This window comes from Marmota monax, unplaced genomic scaffold (assembly GCF_021218885.2).
Source record: "Marmota monax isolate L192 unplaced genomic scaffold, Marmota_monax_Labrador192_F-V1.1 WCK01_AAM20220418_F8-fsc00116, whole genome shotgun sequence".
NCBI classification, from domain to species: Eukaryota; Metazoa; Chordata; class Mammalia; order Rodentia; family Sciuridae; genus Marmota; species Marmota monax.
In genome coordinates, this window is record NW_026695220.1 from 4317823 (window position 1) to 4341585 (window position 23763).

The following is a 23763-nucleotide window of genomic DNA, read 5'->3' on the forward strand; positions in this document are numbered from 1 at the left end:
TCCTCCCTGATTTTGTAATACCCTAGCGTGTCTTTAATCACTGCAAAGAGTGTCATCAACTTGAAATCATTCTTCAAAGGAAATTAATTTTAATTTCCATTGACATCCTAGAGACATTTCTTTTCAGTCAGGATGGCGATCCAGCCTTCTTTCCTACAATGACAAGTGGTACCAGTGCCCTGTAGGGGAAGAGTACTACCTTGACCACTCTTGATAAACAATTTTTTTTTCTATATGTTCAGTGATGTGTTAAGCACTTTCATGCATTTTCTGAATTAATTTTCATGAACTCTACAAGTTAGATTCTATTATTAGACTCACTAAAGATGTGGTACAGAGAGACCAAATGACCTGCCCAAGGCCACTCTGCTGGCTAGTCAGTAGTGGTGTGGGAATTTTAACCCAGGCAGATTTATTCCAGAGTAGTGTATGCTCTATTGTCTTTCTCAAGGGTTGTTTTCCCATGAAGATATCCAAGTTTGGCAGAATAAGGTAAATTACCTAAGAAATATTTATAGAAGGAATATGAGGACAAAAAGACAAGATAAAACATCCCCTCTTTATTTTTGCAATGATGTGGCTAAGAAAACAAGAAAAAAAATCATACATTATTGTAATAGGCAAGGGGAAGTGAGAATGAGGAATGCAGAGGTGAAAAGTTAAGCTCTTTACAAGGGAAGACAGCTGCAAATTTTCCATTTGCAATGTTTGTTTGCTTAGCTCTATTCATCACTGTCACCCTCCCTCCAGAATGAATTCCCCAATGGAAATATCAGCAGGGTAGAAAATGTTAGAATTACATGCTCTATTATTCCCCAAAGAATATATTAGGATGGTAGATGTGGACATATTTTGAAAGAAAAGTGCAATGGAGGAGACACAACTGCTGATGAAATGAACTACTTGATTTTTCATCCTCTGGTATTAACAAAAAGGTTGAAAGATCTTATTCTGTGCTTGTTCTACTGTGTAGTTTTAGTTTTGCTATAGGTTAGGCTTATTAATTTGCTCTATGCTTTTCTCTAATAAGTATTTTTTTTTTGCATGTCTGGACTTTCTCATAGAGGTCATCCTAGTAACAGTGAATTGTCTGAGATGATTTGGGGTACCACCTCACACTAGATTGTGGAGTATACAAAGTATCAATTCTTGTTTGATGTAAAAATGGCTCCTGGAGGAAGCTAACACCAGATTGGACATTTCAATGATTATTATGGGATCTTAATGTACTAAGCTCTCCTTCCTTGAGCTTCAGTTTCTTTTCCACTTAGGCCTAACCTAAGAAGCCTGGGAGAGTCAGCAATATCACCAGTATTGCATGACAATCTAGAAGTGTGGGAAAATTAATGTCCTGTGGGAAAACTCTCAATCAAAATGAACCAAGAGCCAATGTTCAAGTGGTTTTCTCTTGAGCTTCTTAGGCAGATAATTCTGGCATAACCATTATATAGCTCTTCCCAAGATCCTAATGAAATCAAGCAAAATCACCCATGGCCATACTCAACATCACATCTGCTTTTCTATGGACTTTTCTTTCTTTCCCCATTTTATTCTTTCTAAGGCTTTAATTCCTGTTTCTTGGGAGTTTTATATTTCCAAAATAAACAACTTAAATGCAAATTTTTATAGAGGTTCTGCTTTTGACGGGAATTCAGGTGAACACAATGACACATCATGCAAGGAGCAATACCTAGGGGCTGAGTGATGATGGGGGCATTTGTCAAAGGGTGGCATTCATATTTAATATGGCTTTATCTCCTCCACCAAAACCCTGAAGATTGGAATCCTGGAGGGATTCTCTAGGATTTGCCTACTTCCATTTAAGTTATTTTCTTTATCTATACTGTCTTTTCTTTTTGTGTACTTTCTCTTTAGACAATCTACAGTCCTATATTTTTAACCTACATCTCTGTTTGATGACTCCCCAATAATGTCTTCAGTCCTCATCCCTCCTCAGAGCATCAGCATCATATATCCATCTGTCTACATGTCCTTTCCATTTGGATGTCAAACAGGCATCTTTTTCTTTATCTTCACAAAATAAAACTCTGGTTTGCTTTCCTCTGATCTCCTATAAAATACTCTGTTATGTCCCTATTCTTCCTCATGGCAGCAACATCTACTCTGCCGTTCACACAAGTAAAACAATTCTACATGTTGTCCATGGGTCTGCCCATCTCACACTCTTCCCAGCAAGTTCTGTCAATTTTTTTTTTTTCTCGGAACAGACTTCAAATGCACCCAGTCATTTCTATCTCCACTGCCATCCCTCTGTTCTATGCTTAATTATCTTTTATCATGACTACTATGATAGCCATCCAAAATCTCTTCTGTTATAGTCAAAATGGGTTAAGCTAAACATGTAAGTCTGTTTAAGACCCACCAATGGCTGTTTAAAAAACTTTCCAATGGCTTCTTAAGACATCTAGAAATGGAAATCCAAAACCTTCTCATATTTCTAAGGCCTTTTATGATCCAGGTCCTGGCAACAACATTTGTGATTTTCTTCCTTGCTCACTCGTTGCTGTAGACTGTTTATGTCTCCACAAATTCGTATGTCAAAAAAATTTCCCCTATAGAATGGTATTCAGAAGGGTGGTCTTTGAGAGTATATGATTAGGTCATGGGGCAAAGTCTTCATGAATGAATTTAGTGCCCTTATAAACAAGCTGGATAGTCTTTGTATCACTGGGGATATATTGAGAGGACTAACCAGGAAACCAGCCCTCACCATAACAAGATCTACTGGCACTTTTACCTTGGACTTCTCAGCTTCTGTGATGGGGAAATAAATATATGTTTGTTCTTTATAAGCAACCCAGTCTGTAATATCCTGCTACAGAAGCCCAAATGGACTATGATGCTTACATACCTGTCTCAGCACCCTTTTATGCTTCCAAAAGCCCAGGTTCAATCTTTGCTTGTCTTCTATTTTCTGAAACTTCTATCTGGACAGTTTCTTTTCCTGTATTTTATGTGGCATGCTCCTTATTCCTTAGGTGTTCATTCAAATATCTCCTTTGAGAGTTGTTGTCCTGACAACCTGTCTACAATAATGCCCTTTACCATAGTTACTGTCTCTCACTATGGTTTATTTCTTTCATAATTTCTTCTCAGAAGTTTGTTTTTGTGTCTTGAACCATTTTTATTTTATTTTCATCTCCTCAATTAGCAGGCTAGTTCTGTGAGGGCAGGAGTTTCTTGACAAGCTTTAAATTTCTGATACCTTTACCTGGATTTGTAGCTTTGTAGTACATATTAATGGATAGGCTGATTATTTTGAGAAATTCCTCTGGATGGTACATGCAGGAGTTATTTTCTTACTTGTAGTCTAATAAATTTTGTTTTATTTTTCCTGTATCAATAATCAATAAATCTCTGCATCTTTTGAACCCTAATTGAAATCCAAGAGATGGGAATAAACAATCATTTTTTGGTGCATGAATATGTGAAGATATATAAATATAAATCTTCATTTCTTATTTTATATGATTAATCAGTCTTCAACTGGGAAGCAAAATGATGACTCATTCCTTAGTAATCAAATTTATTGCAACCAATTGCATTTTCAATTTTTTTTGTTAATTTTTAAAATATATGTTATTATTAGTGCATTATAGTTTTATAAGATTGTGAGGTTCAATTTTGACATATTTATGAATTGCATATAACATAATTTGCTCCATTTAAATCCCCAGAACTACTCTCTCTCCTTTTTTTCCTTACTCACCCTGATACCCTATCTCTACTTTATTGGTCTTCCTTCTATTAATCCATTTTTAAATTTGTGCATTATAGTTATACATAAAAAAGGAATTTATTGTGATATACTCAAATATTCACATAGCAAAGTTTGTTCAATTTTATTCTGAAATTCCTCCCCTTTCTCATCCCTGCTCATGTGCTCTCTATTCCCTTTTTCTACTCCAATGCTTTCTTTTCTATTTTCATGAGATTCACTTCCCCCTTTAAAAAAAATTTCCTTATTTCTTGCTTGCTTCCATATATGAAAGAAACATTCAACCCTTGACTTTTTGAGCTGGTTTTACTTCACTTAGCATGATGTTCTCCAGTTCTATCCATTTAACAGCAAATGACATGATTTTATTCTTCTTTATGGCCGAGTAAAACCCTTTGTGTACATATGCCACATTTTCTTATACCGTTTGTCTATTGAGGGTCATCTGGTCTGGTTCCATACCTTGGTTATTGTGAATTGCCCTACTACAAATGATGGTATGCATATATCATCTTCATATGGTAGGCTGGTTTTAGTTCTTTTGGATAAATATAAAGGAGTGGGATAGCTATGGCCTTGAAGAAAGAGCTTACAGAAAGGAAAAAATCTTTGCTAGCTACTCTTATGACAACAGATTAATATTTAGAATATATAAAGAACTGAAAAGCACCCCGCCTCCCAAAAAAACTCCACCAAAAACCAACCAAATAACCTAATCAAAATGGGCATATGAAACAGACATTTCTCAAAAGAAGAAATGCAAATAGCCAACAAATATATGAAAAAATCAATATCTTTAGCAATTAAGGAAATGCAAATCAAATAGACATTGAGATTTCATCTCACTCCAATTAGAATGAGAATCATCAAGAATACAAATAACAGTAAATGCTTGTTAGGATGTGGAGAGAAAGGTGCACGCATACATTATTAGTAGGACAACAAATTAGTGCGACCACTTTGGAAAGAATTATGAAGATTTGTCAGAAGACTGGGAATGGACCCATCATTTGAAAAACTTTTATCTAAATGGAATGATTATGTTTGAGAAACATGAGGTTTTTTTATAGGAAAGGTCAAGATTTCAACTTCATGCAGTCTATGATGTTTTTCTTTTTATAAAATGGCTTTGATTAACATCTAGTATAACACTGCCTCACACTGAATAAAATTCTCAGGGGATGGGGAAGTAGCTCAGTGCTAGAGCACTTGCCAAGCATGAGCTCTGGAGTGTGATCCCCACCACCATGGGTTCTTGCTAATTTACACAGGCTGGCCTTAAACTCACAATTCTCCTGTCGCAGCCTCTCAAGCATCTGAGTTTACAGACATATGCCAACGTTCCCAGATTGTTTATTACCTCATGGTAAAAATAAAGATGAAACATATCTGGTCCTGTGTTGATTAAATATTAATATGTTACTTTTTATTATTTCTGAAAGTATTTATATACACATTGATTTCATGCTGATATCAAACTAACACTAAATTCTTAGACAATTTGCTTCTTAAAGTAATCTTATATTATAGCATCTTGTTATTTTGTACAATTTAGGCTTTCCACATCCTGAATTTTCCTAAGGAGAGGCATAGAACTGTTCTTCATAATTTAATTTCTTGGTATATAATAACCAAGTCATAATTTTGTTATGTTTAAATGTGAAACAATTGGGTTATGATATGTAAATTTATTACTATTATGCCCTCAGTTTGCCAAAATGATATAAGATACTTTGGTTCCATGTATTGCTCTTGATTTTCCTTGTTACTTTCTTATTATTAGATTGACTTTGAGATTTTATAATGCAGAGGTTTTCTGCAGTCTAACCTCAGGGAAAGTTCATTATGTCTTTTGCAATTACTTGATAGGTATGAGAAACACCTGCTCAGTGATCAGTGTCAGTAGTGAGTCTTGTCTCAACTAATTTGAAAAGAACCAAGAATCTGATGTATTTGATCCACCAGGTGCTATCCTTTATGTCTCTAAGTCACTTCTGTCCTCTTCATCTCTCTCTGCCTGTGCCACATGTTTAATGTCTTACCGTCAGTGCAGAGGGGTCCAGATCTCCCATATGGACAGAGGCAGACAAAGTCTGTTCCGGATTTGGGAACACAGGTGGCACCATTTCCACATGGGTTGTTTTCACAACTTGCAAACTGGCACAGCTTCCCTGAGTACAGCCTTGGACACTCACAAAACCAGTTGTCACTATCACTGAGAAAAGAAAAGCAATTTCAAAAATCAGAAAACAACTGATATTTTATACACATACATGCACATGTACTCATGCATATATAAATAAAACTACAAAAATTGCAACTTATCTAATAAGTGGAGTTTTTTTCCCTTTTTTCTGTGTTTTAATGTTTGAGTATTTTTATCTGTGTGTTGTATATTGAAAGCAGATGGACAGCTTTATAGATTGTCAGAAGCAATGAAAGCTATTTTAAGCCATCTATTTTTGTTTTTGATTTATCTCATCTTTTATTTCACACTAGGTGCCTTTTCAGGGATTCATTAAATATGTGTGCTGCTGCTTCAATAAAGTGCTTCAAATGTCTATTAGGAAAAGCCATCTCAGGCTTAAAGCTCAGAGGAGAATTTTAAGCTGTGATAAGCTCCCTATATTGAGGGCAAAGTCCTCCAAAAGCTGCACTTGTGTAATTCTGAAAAAAGGCACAGTGGGGAGCTGTAATGACTATACAACTCTCCTACTTAAAATATGGTTTGGTGGCCCCAGGCTGTGAGTGTCTATGAAAGCAGAGCTCAGGAAAAAATACTCCTCTTACTTGCCAGGAAAGCATTCTCAGGAGGGGGAAGTGACTTAGAATCTGTTATTTCTGCCTTCCCTGTATCCATTCCCCTCTTTAAAGTAACAGTAGCCCCAGTTTCCTTGGCAGGACCCACCCATCCATCATTCTCAGCCATGTTGTCTACAAGGGGCAGACTCTATTCTTGCTACCACTCACAGTGTGCAAGATGGGTACATGGGGCACACCAGGCTGCCTGTGGAGAGTGCTCTTTTGAAGCTGCTAGTGGCATTTGCTCATCCAGAGGGAAAGCCTGGCTAAGAGTAGATAGATAATACCTAGCAAGGAAAATAGGGGTGATTTGGGGAGAGAGGTTACTGATGACATTATTTGGGCAGCAGAATCAGCTGTTTCTGTGTAGTTACTTGAATATGCATAGTCTACCCTCTTTTTATGTTTTTAAGCTAGTTTGAAATTTTTTTGCCATTTTCAATAATATGAATTTCATTCAATATGGATGTTCTTTTCTCCCCTTTCTCTCTCATTATTTCCTTAGTCCACATACCTTGCCATATGTGGATCTTTATTTTTTCCCCTGTTACATCTTACCTTTCAACCTGATTGTTAGCTCTTAAAGACAGTTGTCAGAACCAGCCTCCATAATTAGAAAGATAGCATATTTTGTCTTTATTATTCAGCCTCCTAATCTGGTTGTAGTCTTGCCTATACCATGGTATTTCTCTCTTGCTATTTTCATCTGTGTGGTCTTTTCCTTTTCAGTTCTCTCTTAATCCAAAATAAAGTTGCTCACAGGAAAGGACCATTTCTTCTATACTAACTAGTATTTAAGTGAATTGTTAAAAGGTTTGCTTTTCTAAAAATGTTTTTATTTTGATATTAATTCTTTGTGTTAGTGGGATAAAGTGCTATGGAGAAAGTTTATGTATCAGATAACAGGAAAAGCTAGCTTTGTTGGCATGTAAGTCTTGGAGACCCTTGGATTTTACAAATGCACAGGCTAATCCTCTAAGCCATCAGTAATTTATTCCTTTTATAACTTTCAGGGCAATTTCATAGCAGTTTCACGTAGTGAACATATAAAATCACATAGGTTTTCAAGGTTGGGGAAAAAGTTAAAGATCAGTATTATGATGGTGATTTCCATTCTAGGATAATGTCTAGGAGTATAACAAATTAACTTTTTTTCAAGACAAAGGAGAATAGCACATATCTGAAAATCAAACCAATCTGAACACTAATTAAGTGCTTTGATCACATAGATCTTAATAGATTTGAGGTGCGGAAAAGGTGCTTTTCTGTTAAAACCAAGGACAGCATGATTTTTATGTCCTATTGGTAAACCAAGTCTCCTTTCCTTTTTGCTTTCATCAGATGTTGTGAGAAGTTGGTTGTATTAATTTGTGTGGTGACAACTGTGTTTATTTGTGCATCAGTAGGCAGATATAGTGGAGAGGGAAATATAGGTTTTATAGAAAATAGTTCAAGGATAGAGATAATCACCTTTTCTGGCTCTCTAAGGGCAAGTGTACAGCCCTTTGTCCCATCTTGATGTCCCTCAGCCTTTCATTAGTGACTGTTAATTTTAACCATTGAAGATTCTTCCAGATGATGGCACCTCTGTGTACTTCACTTTGAATTACACCTTCAAGTTTCAAAAGACTAGAGTGCCAGATATTTCACCAGTAGATTTTTTAAAATCTATTTTTGCTACTGACTGTACCACATGTGAATCTAATGGTTTCTTCTATCCATATCTTGCCAAAGATCCCCATTTCTAGATCCAACTTATTCAGAAGCTACAAACTCAGAGATTTTCTCTGTCACTTAAGCCACTTTGATGCTTTTCCACATCCTGAAGCAGAAGGTAACACTGACAAGAAAAAGGAATACCCATTGATGGATTGTATATAAAACAGTAGACTTTCAGAAATAGTGATTGAAACAATATCATCCTTCTTTGCCCAGTTTATCTTGTTGAGACATTGCTGAGAATTTGTTTGGTACTATTTAGTATAACAAGTTATATGAGAATGTAATCACATGAAATGTACATTTTTTATATGAGAAAGTTTTAAAAATTTCATCCTTCATAAGAACAGCAAACCACATAGAAACTATAGTACAAATCCCTCTCTGAGGAAGTCGTGACATTTTTATGAATAAAAAGTAGGTCTGGGAAAGAATCCAGTTGTTGGTGAAGTTTTTACCTGTGCACCAGAATACCATATTTTTTGCCAGTTTCTTTCAAGCAATATTTCCTGTACACATATGTTATAGATAGAGCCATGTGCCAGAAAGTTAGTAAGACTCACTTCTATAGTCTTTGGGGAATACAATACATGAATAAATCTCTGTAACACACAGCATATGTAAAAAAGAAATGTAGATGCAGCAAGAATTTGAAACTTCAGCTCTGTAACATGTGAATTCCTACGAAAGCAGTTTTTGAGGCTTATCTGTGGTCCAATCACAGATGTTACTAGAGAGTTCTCTCTGTGGATTTTAAAGTGCATATTCCTCTGCTCTCCTGAGATTCTGATCTGGAAGTTCTGGGGTGAGGCCAAGATTTTGTATTTTTAAAGTCATCAGTAATCCTCTTGTATAGTTTACTTTAAGTTTAAGGGCAACCCCCTGGGACAACTTTTCTTTTTAAGAGTAAAATTTGATGGGCATTCGTTACTATTGAGTTCTTAGCATGATGCCAGGGTATTATAATTTTATTACTCTTTGGACTATATTTTAACTTTTAACTAATATATATCTGAAAACAAGATATTTCTATATCAAGGTACAAAGATTAGAGAGCTTTTGCTTTACTAGCACAATATGTAGTCTGCTTCATATACAATTATACTTAACTATAACATGAAGGAGGAAACCATTCACTTAGTTGGTTTAAAGCTTAGTTTAAAAAAATACCATGCATCTAAATATATGTAAACATCTATATGTTTTGGCACTTTAACTGCCAAATATTAGATTATGAGTCTACAGTATGGTAAGCATATTGAGTGACTGTCATTGAGTTTCTATGGGTATTAAAATTATTTTTAGAAAAAAATTAGCTAATTAAAAAAATAAAAAATGTTGGTTTAGAAGAGGTGCCCGGTTTTTATATAACATAGCCAGATGCCAGGAAATCTTCTAGAACTAAAAGGATTTCTGCACATATTAGCTTAAAGAATAATAATTCTTCTTGCATTCTTTGTATCTAATGTATCATTAGCAGATTTCAAAGTTGGCCACCTGCAGTGTCAAGAGAGGGAGATTCTCAGTGGGAAAGTGTGCAGAAATGGATTCTTACGAGTAATGTCTCTAGATGTTTCTAAAACATAAAATCACTATTGGTGGAAACAACTCATCACTATGTATAGACTTTTCTATTTATAGCACTGCAGGCTTAAGAGAGAATGCAAATAAGATCCCAAGTAGCTGTGATTCCAGTCAAGCTTTCATTCTGTTTTCATGAATTTCACAACATCACAGAGTCCACTAATTACAGAGCAGTTCCTCCCCTCCTCCACAGGAATATTCCTCACAATTCTTGAATTCTTGTTGGAGGAGCTGTCAGCTGTGTATGGAGATTGAGATCCAGCACCATGGACAGCTTTCCTTTGTCTGTTTCTTGGGGAGCTACCTAAGTGCTTACTACTTTCTGCAGGAGGAAGCATCACTATGTTCAACAATTTTCTTTTTTTAACTTTTTAAAAAAGTAGCCAAGCATGAAAATGATAGAAAAATGAAAACCAAAATTGTCTCATGGTGGCCTAGAAAGTGAGCTTGGAAAAACACTGTCTATTTAATATACCCATGAACAGAGAGCTCAGGGAAAATGTCCTGATACAAGATTTTTTTTTTTTTAAATATGAAAAGATTTTTATTAAAGGCAGAAACAAAGAGGTAAATTATGGAATCATATATGTGCTGAAATCATATAAGAAGTCATAGTACATAAAACCAGGAGAATTTACAAACAACATAAACATTTTTTTCTTCCTATTCTAGCTTATGTTCAATGCAATCTTGTAGGTGTTTCATGAGGAAAAATTGAATTTATGTTAAAAATCTCTCTCTCTCTTTCCTCTTCCTTTTTTCTCCTCTCCTTTTCTCCCTTCCCTCCTCTTAAAACCATGGTTCCTTTCACAGAGAAGTTTTCATTGGTGAAAAAAGATGATTAGATTTCCATTCCAGCAAAAGTATTGGGACTGTCTATCCAGGAAGAGATATTCTTTTTATTTTTTTAAAATTTTAATTCATTCTTTTTAGTTGTATATAATATTAGGATATACTTTGACATAATCACAAAAGCATGAAATATAATTTTCTCTAATTCTGTCCCCTGCACTACCCCTCTTCATGCCCTTGGTCCCCTCCCTCTATTCTACTGATCTTTCTGAAATTTATTTATAGTTTTTTTAAAATTAGTTTCCTGTGGATATACTTGATGTTGGGATTTAGTGTGGGACATTCGTTTATGTACACATGAAAGTTTGGTCAGATTCATTACACAGTTCTTCCCTTTCCTCATCCTTCTGTCCTCTCCCTTCATCCCCTTTGTATAATCCACTGATGTTTCTCTATTTTGATGAAATTCCTTCTCCCTTTTTTTTCCTGTCCAGGAAGAGACATCTTTTCCCTGTCTTTTGCTTTATGACTCTTTAGTCCTTATGAAATGGAGTAAAAATTTTGCTTTCAAGGGAGAAGCCTCAAAAATTTTCAAACCCCAAAGGGGGAGCTAACATGGTGAAAGTAATCATTTATCAAAATAAGTTAAATGGGATCTGTAAAAGAATGTGCCCAGCACACTGTTTGGCATTATCAGTTGCCCATTATATGCTAGGGAAAGAGGCATTGATGAAGCACATAACTAGTTGATTCTGAATGAGTAAGTGGTAGGATAAGAGCAATGTGATGAAATCTGGTGCAGTGGGCTGCAGAAGAAGGATGAGGTGTGGATTAATGACAAGTGACAAAATTAAATAATTCATTAGTAATTTTTCACTGAATGAATGTATCATTTCAATTTCTAAAATTACTGCCTCCAAGGGCTGGGTTTGTAGCTCAGTGATTGAGCACTTACTTGCCTAACATGTGTGAGGCTCTAGGTTTGATCCTTAGCAATTAAGAAAAAAATTACCTCCTCCAAATAAAAATTATCTTAGAGTCTTATGATTAGGTTTTGTGCTGAAACAACAATTTCATAATAGAATTTGTGCCTCTGTTCTCATTGCAAAATTAGCCAGTCTCCAGTCTCATGAATGGTAAGTGCAATTTGGGTGGAATTTAATATAACAGAATCAGTAAATAATATGTTTATGAAGCTCAGGAGCTCCCAGGTAATATCCTGTAAAGATTATGTGCCTATTTGGAAGCTATTTAAGACTAAGCTTTTGAATATGCTATTTTAACTTATATTATCAAGAAACAAAATTATCTTAAAATATTTAAGCCAACAACCCATTCCCTTGACTTTAATAATGTTCACATACATACAACTTCTAATCATATCTCACAATGGTGGATTCACCTATTGTCAGGAAGGTAAAAACACAGCATACAATGTTATAGTTATTCCTTTTAGATATTAAGATCTAGTTACAAAATTGCATAGAAAATGTATTCCTTAGAAACACAAGGAATAGTAAATACCAATTCTCTAGAAAGGTACATATTTATGAACATTCTTTGTGGGTATGGCTTCATTCCCAGGTTGAAATTGCAATGAGAAATGTAAGTTTTTGCAGTTTCTCACTATTCCACATTCTTTCTGCCATTGAATTTTTATGCTTCAACTTTTGGTTAAGGGGGGTTAGATATCACAAAAATATAGGGTAGATCAAAGGGAGGGTGGAGGGACAAGAAAGGGGAGGAAACAGGAAATGAATTTAATAAAATCATGTTATATGCATATATGGAAAACACCACAGGTGATTCTACCTTTATGTATACATAGAAATCACCAATCAAAAATAAATAAATAGAGGAACAAAAGAAAGATTAATAGAATACAGGAAGGAGATTGGGGGGAGGGGGAGGGAATAAAGGGTAGGGAAGGTAAGGTGAGGGAGAATGGGGATTGAATCAAATTTCTTGCATATATGATTTTGTCAAAATGAACCCAACTGCTATGTATAGCTATAATTTTCTAATAAAGAAAAGAGAAAGAAAGAAATTTAGATTTCTTGCCTATAAATACATTGATTCAGCTGGCTTGCCTTTAATGTATGTGTTTTCTGTCACTGAGGACAAGAAGGTGACCTTTGGAATTGTCCCAAATTTCTTATATAGAATCAGTGGGGTTGAGCAATGTACACCAGAGATTACTAATGGGCAAGATGTATAATGCCACCTATCGAAACCACATGATTTCTTTAGATTATAATTCTAAATCCCAGACACAAGTTTAGGGGGCTAATTATAAGAAACAAAATCAAATTCACCACTCAATATTTACTACCATGCAAGAGATCATTTTCTTGTTTTTGGCCCTAGTGTAGATCTTCATATCATGGGGCTTCCTCCCTGTAGCATAGACTACATATTTACATTATCCTAAATAACAATGCAAACTTATCTGGCAAGATATTTTCATTAATTTTGGCTTTGATTCCTTTTCTCCTTCAACACATCATTTGTTCCATCCACTTCAATCAGAGCAATGTATTTGAAGCATAGAGCATAAGTAGGACTGAGTTGAGATACAAGATGACTCTGACCTTGTTAAGAATTTGAGCATCAATTATCAGTGAGCATTAGGCATCAAAGGGTTTTGGTTAGGGAAGTAATCATACTGTGTTTTAGAACTATCATTTTAGGACTACAGTATGGAAAATATAGTAGAGAGCAGTAAATCTGGAACAGAGTGTATCAGTTATTAATTTACTGTCTCTCAGGTCCAGATCCACCTTTTACTTCCCTTCTTTGTGGTACAAAAATGACCCTTTGCCAACTAAAAGGATGTTAAGCTTTATTAGTATGACGCTGAAAAAGCGTTTTTTTCTTCCATGGGAGTGGTGTACTTCCCTCTCTTCTTACTTATGTTGGAGGCATGTGAAGAAAACTCAGTTATGCTCGCCCTCCAGCAAGACTCTGCAGAACTTCCGCAGGAAGAAAATTGGCCCATGCCCCATCTGAAATCCCAGCTAAAATCCCAGGTGCCCTAGTGGGCAGATTCCCAGCAATTTTCAGCAGCTCCTTTGCCCTTCAGGCTTTTTAGGGAGCTTTCCTGCCCACTAGTGGGTGGTCTAAACAGTTTTACAAGTGCTCTGGTGAGCAGAATTCTACCAAGTTCAGGAGCACTACTGTGGGTGATTTCTCAGTGAGCTCCCTAATACCCTATAGGGCAGCTTCCAGTGAGTTTCAGGAGTGCCCAGAAAGTGGCTTCCTAGTAAGTTTCTTTAGCACTCCAATGCATAGCTTTCTCCTTCCAGTCCTGGCCTGAGGCTCTTCAGTGAACTGTCATCCAATGACCACAATCTCCCTGACATGCCTTAGTACCAGCTTGTGGGTGTATGTGTGTGTTTTCCAATTTGTTCCTTCCTTGGGTTCTCTTTCTCAGCCCTAGTGATAGGAATGTCTTCCTATATCCACTACACTACACCTGAAATCTTTAATGTATCCTTTACTTCTTAAAAGTTAATCACCTGGTATTAATTACTTTTTTTTTTTTCAGTGCATGGGACCAAAACCAAGACCTTGCTCATGCTGGAAAATTTCTGTGCCATTGAGCTGACTCCTGACCAGACCCTGAGTTATGTGCAGAAATTCAAGAACAACTATAGATAAACTCAGTGGAAATAGGAATGGACAGAAATGATATGAGAGATGTTCAGGAGGAAAAATGTCTCTTTATCTTGATGTTTGGTTTCTGGTTGGGCAATTGAGTAGATTTTGGTGCCATTTTGGAACTAAAGAATACACATTTAGAAAGTAGGGATAGAATATAATGAGTTCATTGTTATGCATATTATCTGAAGCATCCACAGATGTGCTAAAAATGTGCTATGTAGAAATGTTATAAATATAAGCAGATTTTGATTAAAATTAAGAGAACCCATGGATGATAATGCTAGTTGGTAGAGGGAGAGAGATAACTGAAGGAGAGAAAACTTTGACTCCAATACCTTCAGTATTTAAAGTGCTAAACCAGCTATTTACTCTATAGTGAAACAAGGATGTTTGCACTAAAAATACTTACACATTGTATTTTTGTTATCACTAAATGGAAAGATATCATGTGTATAGTGACATGGTGTGGTAGAGTTGTTTTTACGTTTAAAGGAATACATAATCTCATAAGTGCAATTGCCATGGATTACATAATTATGAAATATCTGTTCTTCCTGAGGACATTTTGGTTAGCTTCTTGGGCACAGTCATGACGATGAATGCTATGTCTATCAAGGACAAATGGCTGGACAAAACCCACCCAACTCATTTTCATGCATTTATTTAAAATGATTATGATGATGAGTCTTTATAAAATGAAACTTCTGGAAAGAGTGCTAGAAGGGACAGGATGCTAGGACAATAGGTGTCAACTGGAACAGTCCCAGACACCTGGGGGATGATCACCCTCTATTTCCCTTAGCCTATTGTTATTCCAAATGTATTAATTAAATGCAAAGATTTCTCATTTTAAACTAATTGTGAAGTAGAAAGGCTGTGATTTTATTTTAACTATTTAACAATTTTACCTATTTAATATAACTGTGGTATTATCATATTAGGGTTCAAATATACACATATTTAGGGTATGATCTTAGAGGGATATTTTGTGTTATGCTGATGAAACTGGGATACTAAGATTGGAGAACTGGAAACAGCATCCCTGACAAAGGAGCTACTGAAAATAAATCCCTTCTTCTCTGCCTTTGAAATAATGAGCTTCTTCCCCCCCACCTTTTTTTTTTTCTTTTTTAATCCTAAAAAGAGTAATTTGAGTTTTAAAATACAAGAGATTGAAAGTGGCTTCAGGCCTTTTCAATTAAAAGTTTTAGTTTGGAACTTCTTTGCACAGGAAAAGACTGAATTTCTTCTTGGAGTCAGTTGATGTGACGTTAGAATGGACAGTGCTATTTCTTTGAAAACCCTGTACAATGGCCAGCCCTCATCAAAGGGAACTTCTGCTGGAGGCAAGCTTCTCAGCTCTGTGACCTTATGGATGGAGAAGGACAGTTTTAAAAGGCATTTATACCTAGTTAACACTTTTTTTTTTGACACTCTATTAGATGTGACAATTTTCTTTTACGTTAAATGGATTAAAAAAGAAGAAGAAGAACAGTCAACTTTCTCTGCTGTTTCAATAGTTTCAATTAGTTTCTTTCCCCTCAATTGCTCCATCAGATGGGCCAGATAAGATTTCACGATTTGGGGGATCATTTTAAGCTTCTTTTACAGCAGTTTGTTATTTTTAAAGCTCCAATGATTCACTATAAAATGCATCTCCATCTGCAGGAAGCAATTCCTAAATTGCTTTACTCAACAAATCCAAAACTGCTAGGCTCACTATTGCACAGAAATAGAACTGGCTTGGAAAGGGATTACCTATTGGGTTCAGAAAACCTCTTCTGAGACATGTCATGGCATCAAGCAGATCTCTGAATGCCAGAGAGAACTTCTATTTTCTTTTTTTATTTTAAAAGTAAGATTCATTTGAAGTTTTGTTTTATTGTTTTGAACTATTTTCTGGTTTTAAAAGTTACATTTTCTGGCAAGTAACATAGATGGGTTATAATGCAAACTTTCCAGTTCAAACTGAATAAAAAATTTCTAAGCAACTTAAAATGGTACTTGAACAGACACATTTGAATACATTTTTTTTTCTCAGAATTTATTCAATCTTCAGTTGAAATTCATTTCTGAACTCATGTTCCTTAAAGTTAATCCTTCTTATTTCCCACCCTGTGGCACATATATGCAAAATATTAGTCTTCAGCCTGAAGATGTTATTTCCATTAATCATATAGTTGAGTTGAAGTTTTGACATAAGTTTTATCTACATTAAAGAGCAAAAAGGGTAAGGAAATATTGACTTGTTTCAGTTGCTTTTAAATCTAATAAAAGTAAGAAAAAAGAAAAAGAAACCTGGGTCGAAAAACAGAACTTTAGTTATATCATTGCTATCCTTGGGACTTAGAAGTTTTACTATTCTACAGGATTTTTAAAGACAAGACACAACTTATATTATTAATACTATGTCAGCATTTTCCCAAACCCGATTTAGCTTCTTGAACTAGAAAAAAGATACACACTGAAAAGAACCTGCAGCCACTTTCAACCCTCTGATATCTAAAATCAAGTAATTTCTTTTTAAAAAGAACAAAAGAACTAGCTACTCTGGAATTTCTTCAGCAGTCATTTTATCCCCCCAAATAGTGTTAGTAACTGTCTCCATTCTCTTGGGAAGTATGAAGATCATGATGTATAAAACGGACTATTTAAGGGATACTACATCTTATTGCAAAAGATTTCACCGGAGTTTCCAGTAAATGGCTTTATACAAATATTTTTCAGGGATACAGCATTTTCTAAAGGCAGGACTATCATGTTGCATTTGATTTTGCACTGAAGTTCCTTAAAGATGTCCTATAAGCCTCCATGTGGGGAAAAGGGGAAGGCCTTTGACCCATTCTGCCATGCTTCAATCAGAGCTGGTTACTTTTATCTTCAGTCCTTCTCATCCATTCATCCACCCAACATTTACTGGACTTCTTCCCTAAGCCATGTTACTGCCAGGCACTGTAACCCTAGGGCGAATAAAATAGATATAGTCTCATTTTGCATTGTATTTGTAATCTGAATGAGGAAAATTAAGGAATTAAGTGGATAAATCTAAAATGACAAATTATGTTAAGTACTAAAAAAGAATATTACATGGTGCTGCAGAACACAGGAGGGCCTATTTTAAATGGGTGATCAAGGGAGCATTTTCAGTGGAATTAATAATTAAATTAAAAAGCAAGGAATTGGTGGGGAGTGAAACAGATCAAATTATATTATAACGCATGTATGAATATGCCACAATGATACCCACTATTCTACATAATTAGCATGCATCAGTTACAAAAAAAAAAGAAGTGAGAAATTGGGCTAGGTGGATATTGGGGAGTGTTTCAAACAGGGAACTGTATGTGTGAAGGTCAGAATGTGCCAATGATAGGCTTCTCACAAGGTCCAGCAGAACAGAATCCCAATAATAGTGACTCTATAACCCTTTTCCCATTGGCTTTCCCCCTGTTTTGTTTTCTTTCTTTCTTTTTTTTTTTGTCCAATACTTGCTCCTTGTGATGATCACTGTCAATAAGTTGCTTGTGTCTGACCTTGTGCTACCATCTCTGCTTTCTTGCCAGGGAACCGAAACTATGTCCCTGATCTCTGTTTTGTGAACCTTCTGTGTTTGGTTCCCAGTTAGGTCTTATGTGCTTTGCCTAGAAGTGTTTTTCCTCTTTGTATGATTTGCATAACTGAGGGCTCTTCCCTTGTTAAGTCTCAGACTACACGTTATCCCAAGAAGAGTCTGTCATCCTGTGTAGGCTCTGACTGCTCATCCTTAATTTCATAACTCTTAGTATATTTATTAAAACTGGTGACACTTGAAATGCTTTCATTTTTTACTAGTTTATTCAATTGCATATTGATGTGTTCATCTTCTATCTAGAGTGTGAATTCCAGGAGAGCAGAATCCTTACTGTGTTCTGAGGAACCATGTTTGCCCAGCCCAGGACAGTAGCTGGCACACAATGCTTACCCAAGGAATATCTGTTAAAGGAATTAACAAATGAAACTATATGAAAAAATAGGTGAAATAATAAACTACAGAGTATAATGTTTTTCTTTTAAGAAACAAGTTCCTAAAGTGTTCTTACTACTGAGGAGATACATGTGAAACTTCTATAATTAAATAAAAAACAGCCAAAGATATCTGAAGTTTCTCTTACAGAAAACTTTTCACTTATATTTAGTTTCAAAAATCTCCTGACTAGAGATTACCTTTTGTTACCTTTGCAACAGAGGGTGTGGGCTGTCAGGGGACCTAAAGCAGCCATGCAGAATGCTGGGAGTACTGTACATCCTGATCTGGGTTGTGGTTACTAGGGTGTACACACATGTATAAATTCATGGGGTGCACTTGAGATTGTGTGCTTTATTCTATGTTAAGTTATTCTTAAATATCTTATTTAAATAAACCTTGGTCTAGTTTGATTCTTGAGCAAAAATACGAACTAATTTTATAAGTTTTTAAAGGCTTCTTTCATGTCAAATTTACTTTTCAAACAGTCGATCAAATCCTGATTTTTGAAATCTTAAGTGGGTCAAATAGGAACACCTTGAACATATTTTTACATTTAATATCAAATACTCTTTATTAACATAATGAAAAAATGCCATGTAAATTCTTAGAACAGAGAAGTCTTCTTTTTTTTTTCCCTTGAGGATATTATTATTTTAAAATGTGACTTTGCTATAAAATATTACATATCAAATTGAAATACTTTATTAAAGATCATGGAAATGACATATCTTCAAGTTGTTTATTTTTGCATTAGTCCTATAAAAACGTTATGTTGGCTACATGGAGCTCTTCCATTTTTATTGGATTTTATTGGATTTGTATTTGCCTCTCTTTCCATTTGGGTCTTATGCTAAATGACATAGCTAAATTAATACCAACTTATGTGTAGTTTATAAATGAAAATCTAATATCCTCCATTACCTTAATCAGGAATTATGTTTCATAAATAACAATTAAGTCTTTTTTGTAGTTCAGTAGTAATGCTTTTTTTCTGCAAGGTACTAAGTAATTCAATGGTATTAGGGTAGACCTCAATTCTGGACAAGTAGGCTGCTTCTTTTTGTGGTGTAGGTTGAAAAGCTGGATGTTCTCCAATTAAAAAATTTATGTCCATTGTCTCATGGCTGCTCCATGAGAATCAATCCTCTGTGCTTGACTCTTTTTGGGCAGAAAATTAGACATTCTTTTCATAATCCAAGGACGATTTCAGTGTCATCATCTTAATGACACAGTGGCCAGAAGTAATTTCTCTCTTCTTTGACATATTCATACTTTTGCTTATCCATTCAGGCATTCAAAAAATATTTATGAAGTCCTGACACAGGCCACAGGTTGGTCTTTAGGATAGAAAGACATAAAGCATGACTGTAACTTACCATGATTTTAGTCTCAATTAGTAGTTCTTAATTAGTTTTACAGATAAATTGCTAGGAAATTGACAAAAATACAGATTCAGCCAAATCTGCCTCTGCCCACCTGCTTGGGACCCAGGCCCAGGGTAGGCCTGGGTCTATCCCGCTACCAGCAGACACCCGCTGGAGCTCAGACTCTGGCACAGGACCGCCTCCGCAGACCTGCCAGGCCCAGGGTAGGTATTAGTCCACCACCCTACCTCACCTTCCTCCTGGGAACCCAGGCCTAACCTGCTTCCATCTTGGGACACTGCAGATATCGCCATAGCCTTCCCCATGCAGTAGCCTCTACCTTTTACAACAGACAGGGCCTAGAAGCAGCTGCATCTAAGGGCAGGCATCCCAAAGACAGTGTAAGCCCACCCCTTCAGACCCATCTCTAAAAGACCTGCACCCATCTTGGGACACCTCCAATGCTATCTTGAGTCACCACCTTTAGTTGCTGTAGCATACACTGAGGGACAGCTGCAGGGTCTGGAAGCCTAACATCAAGGTGAACAGATAATCTGCATGGATACCAGAAGATTATAGAGTAGAAACTGTAATATCTCAGATCCACACTGCAAGAAAGGAAGACACATAAACAATATGAAAAAAACAAGGGAGGAAAGTGCCCCAAACAAACCAGGATACAACAATAACAGAACCCATGGACAGCAAAGTTGATAAAATGTCAGAGAAGGAGTTCAGAAGGTTCATAATTAAAATGATCTATGAATTAAAGAATGACTTAAATGAGCAAATACAGGCAAAAATTGATCACTCCAACAAAGAGATAAGAGAGCAAATACAGGCAGCAAAAGATTACTTCAAGAAAGAGATAGATACTCTGGCAAAAAACAATTGAAATGAAGGAAACAATAAGCCAAATAAAAATCTCAATAGAAAGCATCACCAACAGACTAGATCACTTAGAGGACAGAACATCAGATAATGAAAAAAAGGGGGGGGGTACAATCTGGAAAATAAAGTTGGCCACATAGTGAAGATAGTAAGAAACCATGAACAGAACATCCAAGAATTATGGATGTTATATATAGCATCAATAGACCATATCTAAGAGTTATTGGGATATAGGAAGGTGCAAAGTTCCAAACCAAAGGAATGCACAATCTCTTCAATGAGATGATATCAGAGAATTTCCCAAGCATGAAGAGTGAGTTGGAAAATCAAATACAAGAGGTTTACAGGATGCCAAGTGTACAAAATTACAACAGATCCACACCAAGTCACATTATAATGAAAATGCCTAACATACAGAATAAGGATAGAATCTTAAAGGTTGCAAGAGAGAGGGACCATATCATATATAGGGGGAGACAAATTCCTATTTCAGCAGATTTTTCAACCCAGATCCTCAAAGCCAGGAGATCCTGCAACAACATATACCAAACTCCAAAAGAAAATTGATGTCAACCAAGAATTATATTCAGCAAAATTAAGCTTTAGATTTGATGATGAAATAAAAACAAAAGTTAAAAGAATTTACAACTAGAAAGCCTGCGCTAAATAATGTCCTCTGTGAAATATTCCATGAAGAGCAAATGAAAAAAAATGATGAAAATCAGCATACAAAGGTATTACACTAAAAGAAAAACTAATCGAAGGGGAAACCAAGTAAAGTTAACAAAAATAAACAAAAATGGCTGGGAATACAAACCATGCCTCAATAATAACCCTGAATGTTAGTGGCTAAACTCACCAATCAAAAGACATAGACTAGCAGACTGGATCAAAACAAAAAGACCCAACAATATGCTGCCTCCAAGAGACTCATTTCGTAGAAAAAGACATCCACAGACTGAATGCGAAAGGTTGAGAAAAATAATACCACTCACATGGACTGTGGAAGCAAGCAGGGGTTTTTATCCTCATATTAAATAAAGTAGATTTCAAGCTAAAGTTAACCAAAAGAGATAAAGAAGGCCACTACATACTGCTCAAGGGAACCATACATCAACAAGACATAACAATTATAACTATATATACCCCTAATAATGGAGCATCTATGTTCATAAAACAAACTCTTCTCAAGTTCAAGAGTCAAATAGACCACAACACAATAATTCTGGGTAACTTTAACACACCTCTTTCACCACTGGGTAGATCTTTCAAACAAAAGGTGAACAAAGAAATTATAGAACTCAATAATACAATCAATAACTTAGCCTTAACTGACATATATAGAATAGTTCATCCTTCAATGAGCAAATACACATTCTTATCAGCAACATATGGATCCTTCTCTAAAATAGACCACATATTATGCCACAAAGCAACTCTTAGCAAATACAAAAAAGTAGAGATACTACCTTGCATTGTATCAGATCGTAATGGAATGAAACTAGAAAACAATGATAATATAAAAAATAAAAGCTAATTCCAACACCTGGAGAGTAAATAATACACTACTGAATGAACAATGGATTGCAGAAGACATCAAGGAGGAGATTTAAAAATTCGTAGAGGTAAATGAGAACACAGATACAACATCTCTGGGATACTATGAAGGCAGTACTAATAGGAAAGTTCATTGCATGGAGTTAATTCCTTAAAAGAAGAAAAATTCAACAACAACAACAAAAATGACCCAACATTGCATCTCAAAGCCCTAGAAAAAGAAGAACAAACCAACAAAAAAATTAGTAGAATACAGGAGATAATTAAAATCAGAGAGCTGGGGATGTGGCTCAAGTGATAGCATGCTTGCCTGGAATGCGTGTGGCCCGGGTTCGATCCTCAGCACCACATACAAACAAAGATGTTGTGTCTGGCGAAAACTAAAAAGAAAATACATATTAAAAAATTCTCTCTCTCTCTCTCTTGTGCTTGGTTCAGCAGCACACATACTAAAATTGGAACGATACAGAGAAGATTAGCATGGCCCCTGCGCAAGGATGACACGCAAATTCGTGAAGCGTTCCATATTTTTTTTCATGGAGTTCATTCCTTAAAAGAAGGAAAAGCCAACAAATAAATGACCTCACACTACACCTCGAAGCCTTAGAAAAAGAAGAACAAATCAGCAGCAAATACAGTAGAAGGCAAGAAATAATTAAAATCAGAGCTGAAATCAATGAAATCGAAGTAAAAGAAACAATAGAAAAAATTGACAAAACTAAAAGTTGGTTCTTTGAAAAAATAAATAAGATTGATAGACCACTAGCCACGCTAACAAAGAGAAGAAGAGAGAGAGCTCAAATCACTAGCTTATGGGATGAAAAGGGCAACATCACAACAGACAATTCAGAAATACAGAAGATAATTAGAAATTATTTTGAAACCCTATACTCTAATAAAATAGAGGATAATGAAGGCATCGATAAATTCCTTAAGACATATGAACTACCCAGATTGAGTCAGGATGATATAAACAACCTAAACAGACCAATATCAAGTGAGGAAATAGAATAAGCCATCAAAAGACTACCAACCAAGAAAAGCCCAGGACCGGATGGATATACAGCAGAGTTTGACAAGAACTTTAAAGAAGAACTAATACCAATACTCTACAATCTATTTCAGGAGATAGAAAAAGAGGGAGTACTTCCAAATTCATTCTATGAGGCCAATATCATCCTGATTCCCAAACCAGATAAAGACACCTCAAAGAAAGAAAACTACAGACCAATATCCCTAATGAATTTAGATGCAAAAATCCTCAATAAAATTCTGGCAAATTGGATACAAAAACATATCAAAAAGACTGTGTACCATGACCAAGTGGGATTCATCCCTGGGATGCAAGCCTGGTTCAATATACGGAAATCAATAAATGTAATTCACCACATCAATAGACTTAAAGATAAGAACCATATGATCATTTCGATAGATGCTGAAAAAGCATTCGACAAAATACAGCATCGCTTTATGTCCAAAACTCTAGAAAAATTAGGGATAACAGGAAATTACCTCAAAATGGCAAAAGCTACATACTCTAAGCCTCATGCCAGCATCATTCTAAATGGAGAAAAATTGAAGGCATTCCCTCTAAAATCTGGAACAAGACAGGGATGTCCTCTCTCACCACTTCTATTCAACATAGT

The 23763-nt window shown here is 35.7% G+C and overlaps 1 protein-coding gene and 1 non-coding gene across 2 annotated transcripts in view; one reads left to right on the plus strand and one right to left on the minus strand.

Moving 5' to 3' along the window:
• Eys (eyes shut homolog) overlaps positions 1–23763 on the minus strand; it is a 1592434-nt gene that overhangs the window by 136609 nt on the left and 1432062 nt on the right. The window contains 1 exon segment of the mRNA XM_046432606.1: positions 5782–5954. Within this exon segment, the coding sequence (XP_046288562.1) occupies positions 5782–5954 (173 nt within the window).
• Positions 22543–22649, plus strand: LOC124085093 (U6 spliceosomal RNA). Its single transcript, XR_006849334.1, has one exon. It is a non-coding gene; the product is annotated as a U6 spliceosomal RNA (small nuclear RNA).